This window comes from Panthera tigris, chromosome A1 (assembly GCF_018350195.1).
Source record: "Panthera tigris isolate Pti1 chromosome A1, P.tigris_Pti1_mat1.1, whole genome shotgun sequence".
In the NCBI taxonomy this organism is placed as follows: Eukaryota; Metazoa; Chordata; class Mammalia; order Carnivora; family Felidae; genus Panthera; species Panthera tigris.
Window position 1 is genome coordinate 178357532 of NC_056660.1, and position 22589 is coordinate 178380120.

General features: G+C 42.0%; 1 protein-coding gene across 2 annotated transcripts in view; it reads right to left on the reverse strand.

Moving 5' to 3' along the window:
• Nucleotides 1-22589, reverse strand: part of DOCK2 (dedicator of cytokinesis 2) — a 417345-nt gene that overhangs the window by 290806 nt on the left and 103950 nt on the right. For both annotated transcript variants that reach the window (XM_007077642.3, XM_042992600.1), the window contains exons 23-25: nt 18344-18452; nt 6785-6855; nt 4891-4997 (exon numbers count right to left, since the gene is read on the reverse strand). In XM_007077642.3, the coding sequence (XP_007077704.1) occupies nt 4891-4997; nt 6785-6855; nt 18344-18452 (287 nt within the window). The remainder of the gene's footprint in view (nt 1-4890; nt 4998-6784; nt 6856-18343; nt 18453-22589) is intronic.

The following is a 22589-nucleotide window of genomic DNA, read 5'->3' on the forward strand; positions in this document are numbered from 1 at the left end:
CCAGGCCAGGACCAGAAGCAAGAATTACCTGAATCAAAAGTCTGTATTCTCATGGCAACAGTCTTACTCACATTCTTCAGAGGTGGAATCCTGGAGGTTCAGAGATGTTACATAAGTTCACCAAGCACAGTAATAACTGTAGAGCAAGAGGACTCTCCTCTGCTCCCAGGCCAGTGCTGCAGGGATGTGCTGATTAGCAAAGATAAACCCCATGGCACTGGGCACAGCCACCTGTGCCCCCACCCCCCATGGGGAACTGTGGGTATTGTGGGCAACAGATAAGAGGAAGAGGAAAGAAGGAAATTACATCCTGATAAAAGAAAAACTGGATGCTTTGTACTCATAGAAGAGCTCCTCAATAAAGTTTCCAAAGAAAAACCTACTAGCTGAAAATAAACACCAGAAGAATTTCCAGATCTCTGTCAGCACTGTGTCTCTTGTCTCTGTCTGTCCCTTTCTGTCTCTTTATTCCCTTCTGTCTCACTTTCTGTCTGTCTCTCTCTCTCTGTTTCTCTTTGTCTCTCTCTGTCCTTTTGTTTTTTTCCTTCTGTCTCTCTCTCTTTTGCTCCCTGTCTCTCTCTGTTTCTCTATCTCTGTCTCTGTCTCTCCCTCTCCTCCTCCTCTGTTTGTTTTGGAAGTTGAGAAAAGCGAGCAATGTGGATCCTAAAGCAGTTTACACTGAACCAGATGGTTCATCTGATTAGCATCAGACTAAAAAGACACATTACTTAGAGATTAGGTTCTCATAGGGACAAATCTGTTCCAAAGGCACATAAGGTTTGCTTTTCTCGCAGACTCCCCCCAGAGCTTTCTCAGGGCATATCTATTCCTTTCTCCCATCACCACCAGCGGGCAAGTCTGAGCTTGACTTAGAGAAGATAGCAAATTAGTCTCCACAGATTTCTTAGTCTCCTCTCACTGAACCCTGAAATCATTCACACTGGGTGGGCCACTCCCTGTGCGACCTTGGCTGCTTGAGACTCTTAACTCCCTCACACCGCAAGCTAAAAGGCCATATTATGCCATTGAATCCACACAATAACCCAATGATACCCGTTCTGTGGTTATTCCCACTTTTCAGATGAAGAAATTGAGATTTACAGGATTAAGTAATTATTAAGTAATTTACTCAAGATAATAGGTCTAGGAGAAGTTGAGATTAATTGCTTCCATGAAAGAAAAAAGGGGGGAAAGTGTGTGTGTGTGCTCGCAAATGTGTGTGTGTGTGTGTGTGTGTGTGTGTGTGTGTATTAAAAGAGTCCTACAGAACAAACCATCATAAAATATGGCTGTCAAGTGTTCCAGACTGTGTAACTATGTTGAGGTCTACAGCAAGACAAACAATAAAACGAGAAAGCACAAACATCTCACTCTGACCTGTATTTCTTGTAGCATACATAGCACAGGCCTTTCGCAAAAATAAAGGGAAATGAAATTAAGATTGGAAAAAAAAAAACCATTCAAAATCAGAATAGGAAGCATACATAGGCCAAGGCCTTTTTATTGAATAAGTTTTGTGTTTCTCAGAGGTTGAGGATATACATGTAGCTTCTAGGGAAGGAAGGAAGCTTGGCTTCCATGCAACTGTCACATTTGAAGGGACCCTCTTATTGCAAGGAATTGGGAAGTCAGAACAGAAGCTAGGAAAATGGAAGGGGCAGCAGGAATAATAACCACAACACCCATAATAACAGCTATCACTTAGTATAGGACACTGTGCTGTGATAGGTACTTTAAATGCATTATTCACTTCATTAGCCACATGGTAGCCTTCTAACATAGACATGGTTATTATTTTTCCATTTCACAGATGAGCTTACTAAGGATCTGAGAGGTTAAGTAAATTGCCCATAATCACACAGCTAATAAGAAAATGAACTAGGAATTCAACCCAGGCCTAGTGATATACAAGAACGGTGTCTTTAACCAGTAAACCTTGTCTCTCCCCCCTCTCCATAGGATCCTCCTGAAGATAGGCCAATAGGATAGTCTGCCAACATTTCAGAAAGTGCTTAAAAGCCTTCTGGCCCCTCTGCTTGATGTCAATACACATGTTTAAGGCTGTGAGTACAAGCTAATGTCACCGACAATACTCCAGGCAATTTGCACATCTGGCAGTTAAATGAGTGCAGGCTCAAAGCAAATCACATCCCTGAGGCACAGGACACTTCACAGGGAGAACAACAGGAGGGATTTCATTTCAGCTCAAACTTGGCCAAGGAATCAAACTCACCTTATTTAAGGGTATAAAGGAGATACCCAAGAGCCAATGAGACCTAGCAAGCACGTATGAATTCAGATTGTATTAATTTGGAACCTGAGCACTTAAGAAGAGGCATAAGCTGATGTTTCCCTTTGGGGTTATTTTGGGAAGAGGGTTCACTTAGCAAATCAATAGTGGGAGAGGAGTTACCTTTAAGCTGTGCATACTGCTTTCACATGTGAACCAGTGATGGATAGACTAATTACACATTGCCTCCCCTTTGAAAGATGTCTCCAAAGAGTTCTCTGTCCACCTATTTCTGGTCTCTGTAAGTGTTTAAAGGGAAGAACTTTGCATTTCTTTTCCAACTGTGTACAACGCTGGGGCTGGCCTTCTGTCTGTTAATATTAAACAGAGGGTTTTTACCGAATCTGAAACTCAGAGACACAGCAGGACTGGTGGGTAACAACTGTCCAGCCTGTGATTATGCTGACTCTTGGGGGCCACCACCAGCCCGGGAGATGTGACTCCAGTATAGGAGTTACTCCAACTTCCACCAGCCTGGAGTCGACACCACATGCCCAATCCAGGACGGTGCTGGCACTCCATCTGGCCTTGATGCTAAGCCGGGCCCCTGCAATGACGGCAGCTCTGAACAATGAGGGGAAGCCAAGTAGCCCCACTCTCTGCTGCCTGTGCAGTGCAGCACCATATGTACCTGAAGTCGTCCTGGTCCCTAGGGTGGGACTCAATTCATCTCTACAGTCTCCACAGTGACACCTCCCGAAATCCAGGAAGAAACTGCCAGGGCAGAAAGGGGCAGGCATATTTCAAGGCTTTCAGAGTGAGGGCAACTCAGTCTGATGTGGAAGTCAGAACATGAAAACCACAGAATGTCCACTTAAAAAACCCAGTACACAACAGATGCAAGAAGACTTACCAGGATTAGTTTCTAATCACCTTGCCACAAAACACCTTGTACAAACAAACCATGTATTTGTTGCATTCATCTGTTGTCACACATCTGTCTGAATGGTCAGGAAACCACAGACACAAATATAAAATCACAAGAACACTTTTCTTCCCATGTCCTTCTCCTACCCTTAACTCCAGGGACAGGAATTCAGAGAGCAATTTTGGATGCACTATGTTAACCAGGCATTGGGGGAAAAGAATATTTACAGTGAAGTGGCTGCTGAATATTTCTGTGATTACTAGGCAATTTACGTAAGTATTCAAGCCCAGCTCTCTGAATAAATTTCAGCTGGGTGAGGACAGATTCTCTGCCTCCTAAGACCTCTTGCTTCTTGCACAGTTTGCTTCTCATTTTATCACTGACACCAGTGTGGACACAGAGGAATTAAAAATTGGGAAGTTTTGGCCTTAGCATACAGAAAACAGTGCTGACCCTCAAAAATCATTTTTTTCTCATCCTCACAGATAGGATTGATATCAGAAATGTCAAATGATGCTGGAGATGAGGTGAATGACGAACTGACTTCTAATCCTGCCTGGCCATATCCAGAGGTGTGGCCCTCTAGGTCACTGACCTTAAAAAACAGGGCACCCCAAGGCTCTTAGCAGTGGGGCACTGGTCAGAGGACTGGTGGTTACCAGAGATCAGTTTGGGGTGAGCAGAAGCTCCTGCCCAAAACTAGTGCCATTCCCTGCTCTTGAGAAAGGCAAGTGAAGAAAGGCAAAGTACAGGACAGTTGGATATTATACTATTATTTGAGTAATAATAATAATAAAAGATCAGGGAAGAACGTATAGTATAAATGTGTCTGATCGCTTATACATGGAGTATCCCCGGAAGCAAACACAAGAAACTGGAACCACTGGGGGCGCCTGGGTGGCTCAGTCAGTTGAGCGTCTGACTTCGGCTCAGGTCCTGATCTCACGGTCTGTGAGTTCGAGCCCCACGTCGGGCTTTGTGCTGACAGCTCAGAGCCTGGAGCCTGCTTCGGATTCTGTGTCTCCCTCTCTCTCTTCCCCTCCCCTGCTCATGCTCTGTCTCTCTCTGTCTCAAAAATAAATAAAAAAAAATTAAAAAAAAAAAAAAAGAAACTGGAACCACTGGTTGCCTTTGGAGAAGAGATCAGAGAGATTATGAAGAGGGTCTGGAGGAACTCTTTTCATGTGGTACCTTTTCATACCTTTGCATTTTGATCCATGTAAACACATTAGCTATTCAAAGGTAATTTACATTTTGCAAAACTAAAACAAAAACCCCTCTACTTTCTACTCCATCAGAATCTGAGATGGGTCACAGGAATCCGCATTGGCTCTCTAGTTTATTCTTACACTCTGGAAGCTTTGAAAACTTCTCTGTTACAGGTTCTTTCTACCAAAAAAGAAACTTTACCTACTTCCTCTCAAGTTGAAGACATTCATACAAGTATAAACCGTGTAGGGGAAAATCTCATGGCAGAATGACCTAAAGATATGACTCCAAATTTACCACCTCATTAAACTCTCTCAGGGGGAGCAAACAATGCAACCTAAGCTTTCCTAAAATCAATTTAGATTCTGATGGCTAAGTTGTCAGCTACTTCCTACTTTTTGCATTTATTCAGACTGAGGGAGTTGTTAGAGAAGAAACCTTTGAGTCACTGGGTAGGTTTCTCTGGCCTGTTGAGCATGTGGTTTATGGCACCACTCACCCAGCCAGGATGCTTTGCACTCACCTTGCTTTTTAAAGAGGTTGCTCTGGACTATCTCATTCATAGACTGGACTTTCTGCTTTTGGAGTTTCACAGGGGGGATGCAGGTGTAGAACTCATATAGGAGTTGGCTGAGGACAGGAAAAATAGGAATGCAGAAGACAAGTTAGATCAAGTTAGATGTTTCCCACATCTTGGCACTTACAATCTACTCCCAGACTGCCAGCTCTGTGGAGGCAGAAACAACATACATCTTGCTTCCTTCGCCCCACAGATCCTGGCAAAGCATCAGATGCATAGTAAGCTTTTATGTCATTGGTGTTAAGTGTTGACTACTAATAGCATCCAAAGAGATGCGAAAACCTGAAAATGATACCAGTAACCCTGAGCCCTTATGTGTATCAGACACGTGCTTTGCACTTTACATCCATTATTCTAGTTAAACCTCATGACTCTCTGAGATAGATACAATACTTATCCCAATTTACAAGTGGAAAAACTAAGGTTCAGAAAGGTTAACTAACTTTCCTAAGATTGTGTAGCTGGGGGGAGGGGGGCATTGAAAAACAAGGATTTAAAACCAGGTTCTGATTTTGTTACCATAACATTTTATTTACTAATGTTTTATAGTTAGTAATGCTTTATAAGTCTTAAGATCAGAAGGGTCCTTATTTTTTAAAAAAAGCTATGAAAAGTTGTGAGTTAGAACTAGTTTAGGACATGAAAAAGAAGATAGTTCTTCCCAGATAGAGTGAACACAAAGACGCCGCTGAAACAGAATTATAGCCCCTGTCAGCTTTCCAAAATCATCTCATTGTGCTCATTCATTCTTTCAAGTACTTGTTAAGCATCTATTTAATGTGTGACAGACAGTGTGCAGAACAGTGGGGATACAGTAGGAACAAACTTGGTCCCAGTCGGCATGGAGCTTACATTCTGATGGAGGTCGACATTACAACACAGAAGCAAACAAATCAAGACAAAGGGATACGTGCAATGAAGAAAATAAATAGGAGTTGCATCACAGAGTAATGGGGTAGGGGGTGGGGGAGAAATTTAATTTATTTACAATATTCAGAAGTAGCTTCTCTGAGAAGATAACATTTCATTTGAGACCAGAAGGATGAGAAGAAGCCAGCAGACATCTTGATACAAAGAAAAAAAGGACATTAGTGAGAAAACCAATGAGATCCAAATAAAGCCTGGGATGCAGTGAATAGAATTACAATGATGGTAATTCCTCAGTGTTGATGGATATGCCATAGTCACGTAAAATTTGAACTTCTTAAGAGAAGTTCGGTGAAGGGCATGCTATCTTTGCAACTCTTTCCTAAACCTGAAAGTATTTCAATAAAAAAAAGTTTTTAAAATCATCTATATGTTATCTCGGAACTTAGGTGAATTTAGGAAAAAGAGGAAAGGACATACTGGTTCAGATGCCTCTATCTAACATCATGATCACCCTAAACTAATGTGTTCATCTCATGAGACAAGTGGGGTAAAGAAGGAGAAAGCAAATGGGAGCCTATCTCTATTATTCCTGTAAGGTTGCTCCCCATTTGTAACTATCCGGCATAGAGGGCATAGACTGGGACCCCCAAATAACCTTCAAGTCCAAATGAAATTAAGACATTTACAGCAACTATCAGTTCTTTAATCTATATGTTTGCATGCTGCATCATTTGTGTCACCAAAGAAGGAAGTTTATTTTATGTTGGTGTTCACCAAAGTCTGGCAAAATAAAACCAGAATGTCAAAATCCCACAGTGGAGGCCCTATACCAAATTCCCACCATGTGTCCTCCCCACCCCAGCTCCAAATGCCCATCTAGAACCCCCCCCCATAAAAGCACTCCTCCATTCCCGCTGAACCCCTGGCTTGCCATCAGAGCCTAGGAAAGCACATGGTGAGCTCTCACCTGAGTAACTTCGCATCAAAGACTGTTTCCACATCATGGAGGACAGATGGGATGTATTTCAAAGCTGCCACCTAGGTGGAAAGTGAAATAAACATAAGGGATGCCCACATCCAACAACTCCACATGGTGAGGAGGGTACTTCACACGTGAGAGGGATCAAGAGAGAATGACCCTGAATCCTGGGCACTCCTACAGAGAGATACAAGACACTGTATGTAGACTGAAACATTAGCATGCACTTCTTTGATTACAAAAGTAAGGCACAAGTTCTTCTATCTTCAAGGAGGAAGTAATGTATACAATGATCACAGACTTTGAAGTTAGACACCTGCTGTCAAATCCTGGTTCTACTCCTAGAAACCATGTGGTTTTGGACAAAACGTAACCTCTCTGATGTCTCAATGTCCTTATCTGTAAAATAGGGAAAACAGTGCCTATTTTTCAGGATTGGAAAAATTAAAAATAATATACATGAGGCATCCAACAGAGAGCCAGCATACTTATTTTGGAGCGCGTTAAGTGGTAACTTCTATTATTATTGGAAGATAGTGTGTTTGAATTGTATTGTTGGTGGCAAGGACAGCTTGGACTAAGTTATTCATATTTTCTCACCGTGGCCAATTTGTGAACAATGGTGGGAATGTTTTGGTCCACTAGCTGGGTTAGCATACTAGCTGTGCACTGCTTGTTGCCTGTTTCTTTCCTCGGTGCAAGTTAACTGATGCCGCCAGAGTATGAGACACACCCCCAGTCCCCCACATAGCAGCATCCTTTGCTAAGCAGCAGAGTAGACTGCAGTTTCTACAGAAGGAGTTTTAAGTCACATGGCTGGAAAACAACACTGAAGAATCTAGTGGAAGGATGCATTTTAAACTTTTCTTTTTATTTTTCTTTATATTCTAACTGTACTATAGCTAACATGTATCTATCACCCTCTAATGATCAGACCAAAATAAAAATACTGAAAATTCCTTTCTTAAAGAAAATCTTACTTCTAACCATATATAGCTGAGTTTCTTAGTTAACATAAATAATAATTATGACTATTCATTCTCGGAGAACTTTGACTGGGGCAGGCACTGAACACCTGACAGACTATCTTCTTAAACCTTATGTCAGACCTACAGGAGAAATACTATTTTCATAGATAAGGAACCTTGTGCACCAAGATTAAAGAGCCAAAAGTCACAAAGTTAGCAAGTAGGAGAGCCACGATTCAAACTCAGGCAGGCTGCGTGGATAGCCACCCTCAGAAGCCTTAAGCTACGTGCCCACCTCACTCAAACAGCAATTTTCTCTCTCTATGCCTTCATCCTTTCATTTGTTCTCATTGTTTATGATTTTCAAAAGTCAGCAATATAAGTGCAATGTACAAAAACATCACACAGGATAAAGTAAAGTATTAAGGTGAAGAGTGTCAGTGAAGTCCCACATCTCCATCTCAGCCCAAATCCTTATTCCCCAGAGGGGCCACCGTCAACACTGTGGTGAGTTTCCTTCTTGACTGTTTTCTATGCAAGAATGTGCACAGGTGCACGCACACGTGTGTGTGTGTGTGTGTGTGTGTGTGTGTGTGGGTGGGTGTGTGGGTGTGTGTGTGCTTGATTTATACAGTTCGGCACCTTGTTTTTTGCAGTGAACCATCTAGCACTGATATCTTTGCATGCTATCACATAGACTGCACACCCTTCATATCCAACCACTAGTTAGCAATGCCCTTATGGGCACATGGTACCTTCTCTAACCCCTTCCCTGATGGAGTTCACACTAGTTTCAGTTTTTCTTTATTATAAAATATGTAGTAAGAAAACAGTTAGTATATACAATTGTGTACCTGTGAGAATCCCTGCAGGAGGGATTGCTCAAAGATGAATTAGTGCATCAAAATGTATATATATAAATAAATATAAAATATATTTATAATACATTGTATGTATTTATATATTATAAATATATTCTATATAAATACATATAATATATTATAAATATATTATATATTTATTCATATATTATATAAATTATATTATTTATATGTTTGTATATTATATATTTATTTATATATTATAAATATATCATATATATTTTTATATATAGGAAATATTGTCATATTACATTAGAAAGAAGTGATAACTAATTTCCTTTTACTCCTTTCCCTATGCTAACACTGGTATACAAATGTTTTTAGTTTTGTCAATGGATGTATAATTTGCAACTAATTTACAAATCTTTGGTTTCTAGTGCATTGGGCACCTTTTGTATATTTATTGAACATCTGTCTTTACTAACTTGCTTGTTCATATCCTCTCCTCATTTCCCTTTTGGGTGATTTATTTTCTTATTGGTTCGTGAAATTCTTTATGTATCACTAAAATTAGCCATTTTGCAGTAAAAAAAAAATTGGAAGAATTTCCTTTTGCTTGTCCTATTTGCTGCTTGTCTTTCAGCTTTGTTTATCAGAGCTTTCATTGCACAGAAGAACTTTAATCTGTATGTTGTCAGATTTGTCAGACTTTTTCTTTATAGTTATTTGATCTTGTGTCTAGGAATTCATTTTTTATTCTTTCAAATCAAGATGACAAGAGATAACAAGATTCTAAAGCTGATGCTCTATTGGGACACTCTTGTTCCACAGGATGGTGTTGGGTATTCTGTGAGGGGAAAAAGGACTTGCAATAAAATAATTTGGGGGAAACTTTGGTTTAGGCAAAAATAAACCAGTGAACTTTCTTTTTTGTTTTAATTGCAGAACTTTTCAGAATTGCGATATGCTAAGACACACTATAACATCCCTCCAGGCAGTTACAGTGTCTAGCACATTCCAACCTCGTTGGTCAAGGCCATTTTTATCAGGAAACCCCAAGCAGACGTGGCAAAAACAGATGGCTGAAGGGCTGGGAGAGCAAAAGAAAGAAGTGAAATGGAATGAGTCTGGGCCAGTGGGAAGTAATGAAGTGTGTGGAACCCACATTCTCTCTAAAGAATAAGTTGTTCTGGTTCACCTCTTTTAACACCATGCTAGCCAAATCAAACACATGGGCAGGCTGCGCTCCCACCATGGGCAGCTTGTTTACAATGTCTAAATTCTAAAGAGATGCCCTGTGCTGAGGCGCATGCTCTGATAAAGGCTGGTTCAAGCACTCCTAGTAAACTGTCCTTCCATTCACTCTTAGGCTAAAGAACACAGAGTTCTGGGCCCGCAGGGGCCTGGACAGGAACCCCAGCACTCCACCTAGCCCCTGCATGCAACAAGGCCCACTTCTTCATGCCCTGAGCCTCAGCATCTTCATGTGGGGTAAAAGGGAAATGACGTGAAATAACGTATATCATGTACCTATTGCAATTTCCAGCACACAGTAGGCACCCAAAAGTGTATGTGCTGAATTTCACCTTATTTCATCCCTCAAACCCCTGCCCTCATTCCCCAGCACCTGGACAAAGTATAATATGTACTCATCATAATTAAGACCAAAGTGAGAGGACAGAAACAGAAATAGAACCCTCAGCAAGTTGAGAAAGCCAACACCTCAGTGCCGGCAGCAAGTTATTGGCTTTCAAGGGCTGCATATTGTTCCAGGGCTTTGAAGTGATGCTGTAGAATTGCAGTCACCAGAAGTTTACACTGACACACATAAACACTTCAGCTATTAGGAAGGAGAAGTTGGACAGGGCTGGAACAAGGACTGTTTCAGAAGGAGCCAATCTTCCCAGCTTCTCAGCTCTGGGCTGGCAATAAAGTAAAACAAACTAAGTAGCTGTCGCCCTGAGACTCAGAGGGTGTTATCAACTCAACTGGAGAGTATCAAACTTCCATCTGGTCCAGGCGGCCTCACAGAGAAGCAGCAGGCCTGTGGTTTCCTTTTCCAAGGAGGGCATCTCATCTCTGACCCAGGAAGTTTGCAGCACTGGCCGCAGGGCTCCTGTCCGTAGTTCTCCCCTTCACATGGCTCTTACACACATGAATGGAGTAATAGCAGGTGGGTGCAGCAGGGGCAACCACCAAGCTCCCCCAGAAGGCAGAACAGCTCAGCCATAAGATCCTCTGGAGACCTCCATTTGTTGCATGTTTCTAAAGCCTGGAAACCAGAAACAGCTTGGCATTCTAGACCCACTGGCCTCTTGGGAACTATGTTACTTTGTTGGCATAATTTGCACTCCCATTAATACTACTATTATACATAAAATAATATTGCCGTGTTGTTACTTTTATTCCATAGTATATATTCCTGTATTGCATATAATATTTAAGAAAAACATATACAGACAAGTTTATGTGAATGTATATAAATGTATATAACAGTCTTAAAATAACAACCATTACTAGAAACTTTAAATGCGTTAAATACTTTACATGCATGATCTCATTGCACTTTACAACTACTCTAGGAATAGTACTGTCATCCCATTTTACCAGTGAGTAAACTATGGCAGAGAGAGGTTAAATAATTTGCCAGAAGCCACACAGCTACCATGCAGCATAGAAAGAATATGTACCTGATTCTGTCCAGCTGACCAGTGTGTTTTGCTACCACTCACCCTGCTGTAAGGAAAGGCTTCCATGTTAGAAGATGAGGAGGTTTTGATGGGGGAGAGAAGGATGATTTGGGAAAGGAAGCAGAGAACCTTCCCCTTTTTATAAGGATAATTTTTGAAAAGAAGGTACAGTTTTCCTGACATCTCCTCAGTGAAGAGTCTTCCTCACCACATATATCAGGGGTTGTAAGAACAGAGACCAGGAAAATATTTGCCAACTTAATAATTAGCTTACCATGTGGCACCAAGTGGTCTTCTAGATTAATCACGAACTCTGGACCCCTCTCAAAGGCTACCAAAGGCTAGTATCAGCCTCAAGAAGACAGCCAGGTCCAAACCAAACAGTAGTGGTTTCACTGACCCAGAGAGAAGTCATGGGAGGTCACCTGAGATGATTATTATCCAGATGGACTTCTCTAGAATTGATAATCCTGGGGTGCTAGGAAACAGCAAGTATTTAAAAATAACAACAAAAATCAAAACCAAAGAGCTACACTCCCTCAAAATCAATGTGGATTTTCTTTTTGAGTGTTTCCTCCAAATGGAGGAAGATTGAACTGCACCGATGCCAGTAGACAGAATTTTAGCCAAAAAGAGCACACCTTGCAGTGATGCAAGATCATACGAGAGCACTGGACCTCTTCCTCACTCAAGAACACAGACAGTATTTCCAACCCACCAATATTCAGTCCTTTAATTTTTGCCAAGCGATGGATGGTTAAGGTCCGTGGAAACTGGACAATGTCACAGAAATTCACCACAGCATGACCACAAGAAGACAGCTTCCCTAGAGATGCAGAGCTGTCCCTAAGGAAAGTACATGCAGCTCTCTCAGGACAGTCAGCCTCCTCACCAATATTTCAGGGAAAGAGAAGGAAATAGGGACCAACACATTCCAGAATACATGAGTCTCCATGCTTTCCATAATGCAACATTATGCTGGCCCCCAAAGCTTGGTGGGAACAGGGGAGTTCAGTGTTTACAAATGGCTGGCTGAAGAGTGAGATTGTCTGAGTCAAGTCCCTGTGGACCACTTTTATCTGTGTGGCCTTGGGGAAGTTAACTCTGTGTTCTAGTTTCCTCACCAGGAGAATGGAGGAATAAAGTTACCTAATTTAGAAGCCGATGTGAAGATTAAATATTAGTTATCCATATTACTACAACAGCCTCACTGGAACAAAATTTCATCCTCCCCACCACTGAATCCATTGTCCTCAAATATTACGCGTAAGTATGGGATATACAATTGGGAAGGGACAAGTTAAATAATAAGTCTTGTTTCTCCTACTTTGGGAATTTAGCCTACAGCTGTAGGCCACTTCACAAGAATGGACCACTTTCTTCTCTTAGTTCAGGCATTTGAACATTTTACACTAATAAACAATGAAAAGAGAGGAAAGAAAAATGTATTCTTAATTAGCTTGCCTTCATGTCTGTGGACCAAACATCTATCCATCTTTACTATAGTTTACTGTCACTTACTGCTTATCTACTTGGCATTTTGCAAGAAGACTTGGGTCTTTCATGAAACTATGCTTTGTTCGGTGGTGATTAGGAACTCAAACTCTGAACTTACACAGTCTGGATTCAAATCCCAGACCTGCCCCTTCTTAGTTGTGGTTAAGTTATTCAACCTCACTAAGACTCCATTTCCTCATCTGTAAAGTAGAGATAAGAAGAGTATTTGCCTACTAAGGTTGTTGCTATAAAAATCAAATGAGCTAACAATATATGTAAAGCTCTCAGCTTAGTATGTGATACATAATAAATGTGAAAATACAAAACAGTGGAAGCTTGTATTCACTCTTTCATTCATTTAGCCAAAAGAATATTCGAGTACCTACTAAGTGGCAGCTGCTGGTTCAGATACTGGGGATACAAAAGACAGAGCTACCCTGCCCTTTGGACACTCTAGTGGCATTATTAGTATGCATGACAATCATAGTTGCCACGGGAGAGTACCATTCAATATGAGCTGTTCATTTATTTTCACTTGCACCATCAAATTGGAGCATTATGATGAATCCTGGACCTGAAGGAGAATGGAACAAATGGGTCTACATAATGTCAACAAATGCCCTTTCCTCGTAGTTAAGCTATATCCAATTCACTAGTGTCTGATTTTGATCCTCTCCACCTACCATCAGTTTTATCAACAGTGCTCACAAGGCTGGCACACATAGGGACTTGTAAGCTTATGGCCTGTTACTGAAAACACATGGAGCAGTGCCTGGGTGGCTCAGTCAGTTAAGCACCCGACTTTGGCTCAAGTCATGATCTCATGGTCCAGGGGTTCAAGCCCTGTGTTGGGCTCTTCTTGTAACAGCTCAGAGCCTGGAGCCTGCTTCAGATTATGTGCCTCCCTCTCTCTCTCTCTCTCTGCACCTCCCCTGCTCATGCTCTGTTTCTCTCTGTCTCTCTCAAAAATAAATATTAAAAAAAAAAGAAAATACATGGAAACTCCCATCCTAATCCATGCCTTGTGGTAGAGAAAACATTAACTTTGGAATCAAGAGACGTGGGAAGATTCAAATCCTAGCTCCACCACTGTGGCTAGGTATAATCTGGGAAGAATTATTTAACTTTATGAGCCTCCTGTGGACACCAAAGACAGTGATTCCTTGCAGATCTCTGGCAGGATGAAAAACACTGTGTGTGAAGAGCCCAGCTTCATGCCTGGCACATGGTAGGTACTCCATCAAAGGAAGGTATTTTTAATGATCTTCTACCTTCTTTGAATGGCTGGTTTTAAATTCTCCATAGTTTAGGGTTAGCTGCTGCCATGCCAACTCTGAACAATAAGGAAAACTACAGGAAGCAATTCACAAAAGCCAGATGAGTCTTAGAAATGAGAAATAACTTGATTAGGTCCCAGAACCCACAATGAACAAAGCTGAGATTGAACCAGACCTGCTCTATGCTAAATTAAAGCGGACTTGAATGACAGCTTCCACCATAAGCTGCTATTTGTCTGGAAGTGTAAAGTTGGAACCAGGAATGGTACTCCTTGGCATTCTCACTCTACCCTCTCACTCAAAATTTATGGAAGCCACTACTAATCGATCACAGAACTCTTTCCCACCATACCCCATGCAGGCTTGGAATCAGGACTCCAGCCATCCTTGTACTATTTGTCATTTCTTTCTTTCCTATAGAGTCAGTTCCTGTGGGTTTATTCTACCTGAAATTTATATCTATGTTTCTTGATCTAGCTGAATAACCAAATGTCCTAAAACTGTTCAGCTTCATATGACAAGGTGAGGAATATAAATATCCCCTTCCACTCCAGGAAAATGCTCCAAAATCTTCTGTTTTATGGTGAGGTATAAATGGCTAAAAACAATCCATTTAAATTGAAATGTGTAATAGGCTCTATATTTCTTGCTTTATATATATTACTTTATTTAATCCTCTTAATATTTCCTCTAAATTAGACATTAGGCCTTCCATTTTATAAAAGAATAAACAGAGGCCCGAAATTCCACCCAGGTCTCTCTGGCATGAAATCCAAAACTCTTTCTCCTGTGGCAAATGTCAAAGTCCAAGAAGATTCTTTATATGTTTGTTAACATTAAGTAAACTTGACCCCTCTCCCCTCATTAGCCCACACTTCCCATCCTAAAACAGCATTAAATCTTCAAAGGTTACTGCCTTCCATATTTATATATGGCTACATACTTCTTTGATAACTTTTCAATAGCCATAGAAATATGTTAGAAATTGTCATTGATTTTATGTAAATCCTGGAAGCTATATTTGACCCTTAGAGCAAATTAAAAAAGAGATGAAGCCCCTTTTGATGGCTCTGGGGTGGAAACCCATGAGGAGAAACCAGCATAACCTGGCCCAAATCCTGGGGGAAATAAGGCATTTCTTTTTTTTAGTGTTTTTAGTGTTTATTTATTTATTTTGAGGGAGAGAAAGAGAAAAAGCATGTGTGCACTTGTTGGGGAGAGGCAGAGAGAGAGGAGCTGTCAATGCAGAGCCCTATGCAGGGCTCAATCTCACAAACCATGAGATGAGAGCTGAGCCAAAATCAAGAGTTGGACACTTAATAGACTGAGCCACCTAGGTGCCCCAAATAAGGCATTTCTAACATAACTTCCCAGACAGTAAGAACTTAGATAAAAAGACTTATGCCCAGACCATAATAATCACATTAGTTCCTTGCATTTGCATAGGATTTTATAATCTGCTCTTTCATAGCTGGTGTTTTTTGATCCTCACACAGTGAGGTCTTACAGATGAGTAAACAGACAGTGAGAGGTTAAATGACCAGCATAAAATCATACAGCTGAGCAGGAACACTCTTGTTGACCCACGTCTCCTCAGTGCCATAGATACTCGCTGGTTCCTCTTTGCTTTGTAGCTTCCTTTCTTTCTCCTCCTTTCTTTCTGTCTCCTCTTTGTTCCTTCCCCCAAGATACACATAGTTCATCACTGGAAAATAGGTGCTGACATTAGGAGTGGCTCCATGATAGCTGACTCCCTGTGTCTTTCTCAAGGCCAGTGATCTGTCTATTTCCTGGCACCTCTACTTTCTGGGGCATCTGCTCCTTTCTCTCCCCAAACAACTGGCTTCCTTCATTTGTCCATCACTTCTGCTTCCTCATACTTTAGCTTCCTTACAACTATGTCCACCCTGACTCGATGCTATAGCCTCTCTTATTGCAACCAGTCAAACCCAGCCCTCAGGAAACATCCTAACACTGTGTGGCCTCCCACTGGGAGCTCGGCTGCTTCTAATATGTTATAGGCGGGGTGACAGGCTCCAGTTCTTATCACATTTCTTTATGCTGCCCCCTGCTCTTGTTATCCTCTTTTTTGTAAAATGACGGAGGTTTGAAAAATCATGAGGGAAGGGGCGCCTGGGTGGCTCAGTCGGTTGGGCGTCCGACTTCAACTCAGGTCACGATCTCATGATCTATGAGTTCGAGCCCCGCGTCGGGCTCTGGGCTGATGGCTCAGAGCCTAGAGCCTGCTTCCGATTCTGTGTCTCCCTCTCTCTTTGCCCCTCCCCCATTCATGCTCTGTCTCTCTCTGTCTCAAAAAATAAATAAACGTTAAAAATTAAAAAAAAAAATCATGAGGGAAGACTTAAAAAAAAAACAGCAAAAGGGAAGGGAAGGTAAAAACTCTAAGACTCATCTCCAGTCATATCCTCAGTAGGTGCTAAAGGTATAGCGTAAAGAACAGTGTAATGGAGCAGCTCAGAGCATGGTCTTCAGAGCCAGGCAGGAGGAGATCTGAACACCAGCCATACCCCTGACTACCATGGAGCCTGAGGAAGTGGTATCGACTCTGAGCTTCAGTTTCCACATCTATGACATAGAGATTTTCACACTTATCCCAGGAGTCATTCATTCAACAGGTATTTATTAAGCACCAACTATGTACTAGGACTGTTCAGATACTAAGGATACACTGGTGAACTAGACTAGACAAAGCCTCCCACTATACACACACGCACATGCGTGTGCATGCGTGCACGCATACACACACACACACACACACACACACACACACACACACACAGAGTTTCCTAACATCTGTTCAATCAAAATATGTCATTAGCAGAGTGATTCCTGAACTTTGGTTGACACCAGTGAGCTATTTAAACTCCCATTTGCCCTGGTCACACTCCATACTGATGAAATTAGATTGTCTGGTGGTGGTAACTAGGCATCAGAATTTATTAAAAATCCCCAAGACTCCTGGGTGGCTCAGTCAGTTAAGCATCTGACTCTTGGTTTCAGCTCAGGTCATGATATCTAACTGTTTCATGAGTTCAAGCCCCATGTCAGGCTCTGTACTGTCAGCATGGAGCTTGTTTGAGATTCTCTCTCCCCCTCTCTCTCTCTGCCCCTCCTCCATTCAAGCAATCTCTCTCAAATAAATAAATAATAAATAAACAAATAAACAAATATTAAAAAATAATTTAAAGATCTCCAAGACATTCGAATGTGCAAAGTTTGGAACCTGTGCATTAGCAGTGGATACTCCCTAGACAGATGTTTGCCTCTGACTCCTCACCTGCATTCTAGCTGGACACTAGTACCTCATTCGTTCTAGCCAGAGGCTGGGTGATCCCAGTCAGAGTCATAGCACATATTTATATTAGCAACCAAAAGGATAACTCTGATTAAAAGTAGGAGAAGAAGTCATCTATGTTAACTCACTGGTTCAGACAAATGTGTTTGCTTCTTATTCATATGACATGAGGCAGCCCCTCCTGAGCACTTATGCGTCAATTTTGTGAAAGTTATGAAGTCTCCTTGAAACAGCCTCTTCATTCAGCTTCTCTGCTGCTAAACTCTTTCTCAAACTTAGGGGTAGGTCTCAAGGTTTCTCAAAGATTTACAGAGTTTGGGGGCACCTGGTTGGCTCAGTCGGTTAAGCATCCAACTTCAGCTCAGGTCATGATCTCATGGCTCTTGGGTTCAAGCCCCATGTTGGGCTCTGTGTTGTCAGCTCAGAGCCTAGAGCCAGCTTCAGATTCTGTCTCTGTCTCTCTCCATCCCTCCCTGTACACTGCCTGTCTCTCTCTCTCTCTCTCAAAAATAAAAAAAAAAAAAACATTAAAAAAAAAAAGATTGACAGAGTTTGTAGAACCATCAATTGGAGGACCTCTCTCTCCAAAGTGTCTCCTATTTATTGAGGAGACTCTAACCCACAAAGGGGATCTGAGCTTATGGAGCTGAGAATCAAAAGTAGAGGAATTTCAGAGACTGCCACCTGTCCCCATTACAAATGGATCAAGGTCAACCTATTACCATCCAGGTAGCAAAAGCTTCAGAATTATTAAAAAAAAAGAGGCACTGTTACTTTCACAGCAACAAACAATAAATACACTTTCTCCTGCCCTGAGGAGCCCTTTGGTGTCCATGATCCTTGTGCCATGTGGCCAGCCCAGGCCTTCAGTTAACGCAGGGCTACATGCTCAAGCAAAAGTAGACATTATCTCAGCATGCTGTTATTTACCAGATGACCAAGGGAAAAGAGATTTTTTTTTTTGTAGTGTAAACCAACCTGCAAAAGGATGGTTGTTTTATACTGACTTTTCATCAGGTTGTTGATGGATTCAAAGAGCCGTCTCATGGATTCTTCAAACTCCATCTGTTCTTTGCCTTCGTAAAGCCTGAAAGAAGACACATCTGGGTCATTTCTCAAGCCTGCAGGCAATACCTGTGAAAGTGTATGCCAGCCACAAACTTCATTTGAAATTAAGAGACAGGGGTGGGAGACAGGGACTTCAGCATGAGGGTGCTGAGTCAGCAGGCTTTGCATGCATAATTCACTCCTGGGAAAACCTCTGTCCACACCCAGAACAGATACCCTCCCCCTGACTCCCATCTGTTTTTTAAACCCTGAAAAACTTCAAGGGAATGAAACTCATCCAAGCTGAGGGGACATTAATAATTTCACCCTCTGCAAGAATCAGAAGGGAGACTGTGGTCCCCAGAGTAATCCCCAAATTGTCTGGGAAGCATCAAGGAGAAATATTTTCAAGTATACCGCCCTTCCACTTAGCCATTGCCTGGTTGTCAGATAAATACACATGTGACTGTTCCATGTCAGGGGTCACCGTTTCTCTGGCCCTCTAATTTCAGGATTGTGCGTGTCACTAGTGGAAGCCTCTTGTTCCTCTGATTACAAAGGCCCTACATTGTTATCGTAAAAATGCAAACATAATAGAACTGCATTGCTTATAAAGTGAGATCCTACCTCAAGATTAGGGATTGTTAACATTTGGACGGTTATTCTTGCAGAGATTTTCAAGGCCCACATGAATATACACATGTAACTTTTCATAGAAACCATCCCTTCAGGGGCGCCTGGGTGGCGCAGTCGGTTAAGCGTCTGACTTCAGCCAGGTCACGATCTCGCGGTCCGTGAGTTCGAGCCCCGCGTCAGGCTCTGGGCTGATGGCTCGGAGCCTGGAGCCTGTTTCAGATTCTGTGTCTCCCTCTCTCTCTGCCCCTCCCCCGTTCATGCTCTGTCTCTCTCTGTCCCAAAAATAAATAAAAAAACGTTGAAAAAAAAATTAAAAAAAAAAAAAAAAAAAAGAAACCATCCCTTCATATAAAATCAGTCTCCAGGCTCCTGCAGCTTATGGCCCTCTTGGTCTAGCCTGGAGTGTTGTTCAGCCCAAGGCCTCTCCAGACAAAGCTTTATCGCCAACCGTGAAAAATCTGCAGCCTGATCTGTGGCGTCCTGCATGAAATACAGAGGAGAGTGCTCTTGTCTCCAGTTCAGATAAAGAGCATCTCCTGTCACTGCCCTACACAGTCAGACACCAGTCGCTGTGGCTGTGGGAAAGGTGCTTTCCTTAGATAAAGTGCTGACACACTTAATGGGTTTGTTTGCTCCATCAACCACAGGAAGGGTGGTCCATCAAGTGCTGTCTCCGCTAAATTCTCACCCATCCCTTTACCTCTTTTCTTTCTGCTTATCTTCTACTTTTTTTTCCTCTGTTTTTAAGCATGTGTCTGCTTCTCTGCTTGTGAGTATTATTTACTTTCTGTCTCTCTGGGTCACTATGTTTATCTCTGCTTTTCTGTCTGACTCTCGCGCGCGCTCGCTCTCTCTCTCTCTCTCTCGCTGTGTGTGTGTGCGTGTGTGTTAGTCACTCTCTGCCTCTCTTCTTTTTTTTCCTAACTAACAGCTCCCTAAAGCCCTCCTGAAGTAAGAAGTTTAAGGGAAATCCAGTACTGAATGTTCCAATCAATTATAAGGACCTGGAAATTGCTACTGACTTTCTGGGTATCTAGTTCAAGGTCATAGAGCCAAGGCCGTGAGAGGAGCCAGGAGTCCTGAAGCAGCTCTCTCCCTCTCCCTCCTCTTCTTTAAACTACTCACTCCTGAATCTTCTTGTCCTACTAGCACAGAGATGTCTGCCATAGAAGTATATGTTTTAGATTCAGTCAGCTCTGGGTTTACAATCTCCACCTTGCCCTATACTAAAGACCTTTATCAATAACAGCAAACATTACAGTGCACTACTCTGCCCCAGACACTGGCTGCATACATATTAAATCATTTACCCTCCTAACCATACCATGACGTGGGCCCTATCATTATCCCCATTTTACAGATCAATGAAACTCAAGCAATATGCCGAAGGACTCCATGCCTGGGAGTGTTAGAGTCAGAGTTCACACTTGGCCATCCGGCTCTTGGCCCACTATCTCAATCAGTTTGGACAACAGTTTGCTCTATGCTTGACTGCCCCTCTTCATTCCCTCAAGCCCTGGTTTCTCATCTACAAGATGTAGGCCGTAACAGCACTGTGCCCAAAGACTGTGAGGAGACCAGCTCACGTGTGAAGTGCTAGGATATGCCTTGTGCCAGCGAATGTTAGCTGTTGTCTTGTTGTTAATTTTAGGAGTATTACTATCATTCCTGCTTCAGAGATAAGGACACAGAAAACTCTCAAGAGATTGAAACTTGCCCAAATCCCATCAAAGTACAAACTATGGGACCAGATCTGGTAGAGAGGAAGGCAGGATCCTAATTCAAGTGGTGGTTTTACTTTTTGTCCAAAGCTAAGCTAATGAATGGTCCATCCCCCAAGGCTTTTGCCTGGAAATCTGTTTCTCTTTCCACTAGCCAGAGCTGCCTTAAAATGTCTAATAAACAATCTCACAATCCATATTATAGTCTATAGTGTTTCTGACCTACATTTAACACTCAGACATGACTCCCCATGGCAGAGTTGTCATTATTTATATACAGATGGACTTTCTCTGTAAGGCATACTTATTAGCCTATTTGCATGGGGCTGGAGACAGTTGGGTTTCCTACCAGATCATCTTCTTGGGAACCACCTGTGAGCCTATAAGAGTGGCCTCCAGCAGCTTTTTCTACTGGTTGACCCTGCTCACCCCCACCTTCTATAACTGAATGGTCTCTCGGTAGTGCTCTCTCTGGAATTTGTTTTGTTTTATTTTTAACACAGAAACATAAAAATGGGCTTTGTTGGGAATCATCCTAATGGCAGTACTCCAGGGGGATGTTCCTGAACTCTTGATGAAGAGATCCCTAAGGCTGTCCTGGTTCCCAAACTCTCTATTGTTTTATTTGTTTGTTTTGTTTTAACTCTTTTTGGATTGTCTGAGCTGCACAAATATCCTTCTAATAAATTCCTTTTTTTCTTAGACTAGCTCTGGTTGGATTTGTTGCAACCCTGTCTGGTCAGAACTCTGCAGGGTGAGACTGGTTTCTTGCTGCTGCCCTCTGGAATTCTGAAACAAGAGCTGAGGGGAAGGCCAGTGAGCCCCTAGTCCGTGCTTCCCATTGTACAAAAGAAGAAACGGGGGTGTCAAAATGAGCAAGTGACTTGGCTTCACTGCCATCTTTTAAAAGTCATTTGACTGAGGTGGGAAAGAAAAGAGACATTCAGGCTATGAGACCAGGTGAGGACTATGTACCCAACCTTAAACTTTGTAAGAACCTGAATTTAATTTCTACCACCAAGAAAAATCTGATTTGCTCCAGGTCACACTGTGGCAGTGGTATAGCTTGAACCAGAACTCAGCGTTCTTCTCCTTCTGCACTCTGAGAATCTAACCCAGGAGAGCAGATAACACAGATCCCACGAGGCCAAGATCAGGGGCATCTGCCTCAGTGGGAATCCAAGCTGTTCCCTGTTATTCATGTCACAAGTTCAGTACCTAAACACCACACTCTGGTCCAGAGAAGAAAATATATTCTACACCTACCTAAGTTTCATCAAAGATTAAAAAAAAAATTCTATGGGGAAATGGCTTGCATTTAACAGTGACTACATCATTAAGTAAAATTGTTGCAGTCTTATTTACCAATCGTGTGTGTGTGTGTGTGTGTGTGTGTGTGTGTGTGTGTGTGTGTGTGTGAATTGTTAAGCCTAGAGTTTTACTTGGTAGAAATAGGAAAAAGAGTTGGAGGAAAATGACTGAAGATGAGAAGAAGTGACCCACACAGCTACTTAGTGCAAAGGGCTTTGCTATCTAGCCAGACTTCTCCATATAATGGCTATGTGGCCTTAGAATCTTCTCCTTCCTTACTGGCAAGATGGGAGATAGAATGCTCACTCAAAGGATTATTTTGAGGTGAGAAAAAATGAGATGATGCCTTTCAAGTGTTTAATATTATAGCTGGCACCTAATAAGTGTTAAGCAAATATCAGCTACTATTCTTACTGTTGTTGTTGGTTCCCAAGCACAGAGGTGATCACACTGGGAAACTCTGATCTGAGCATACATAAATAAAAGGAATATATCCAGGAAGGAGTGAC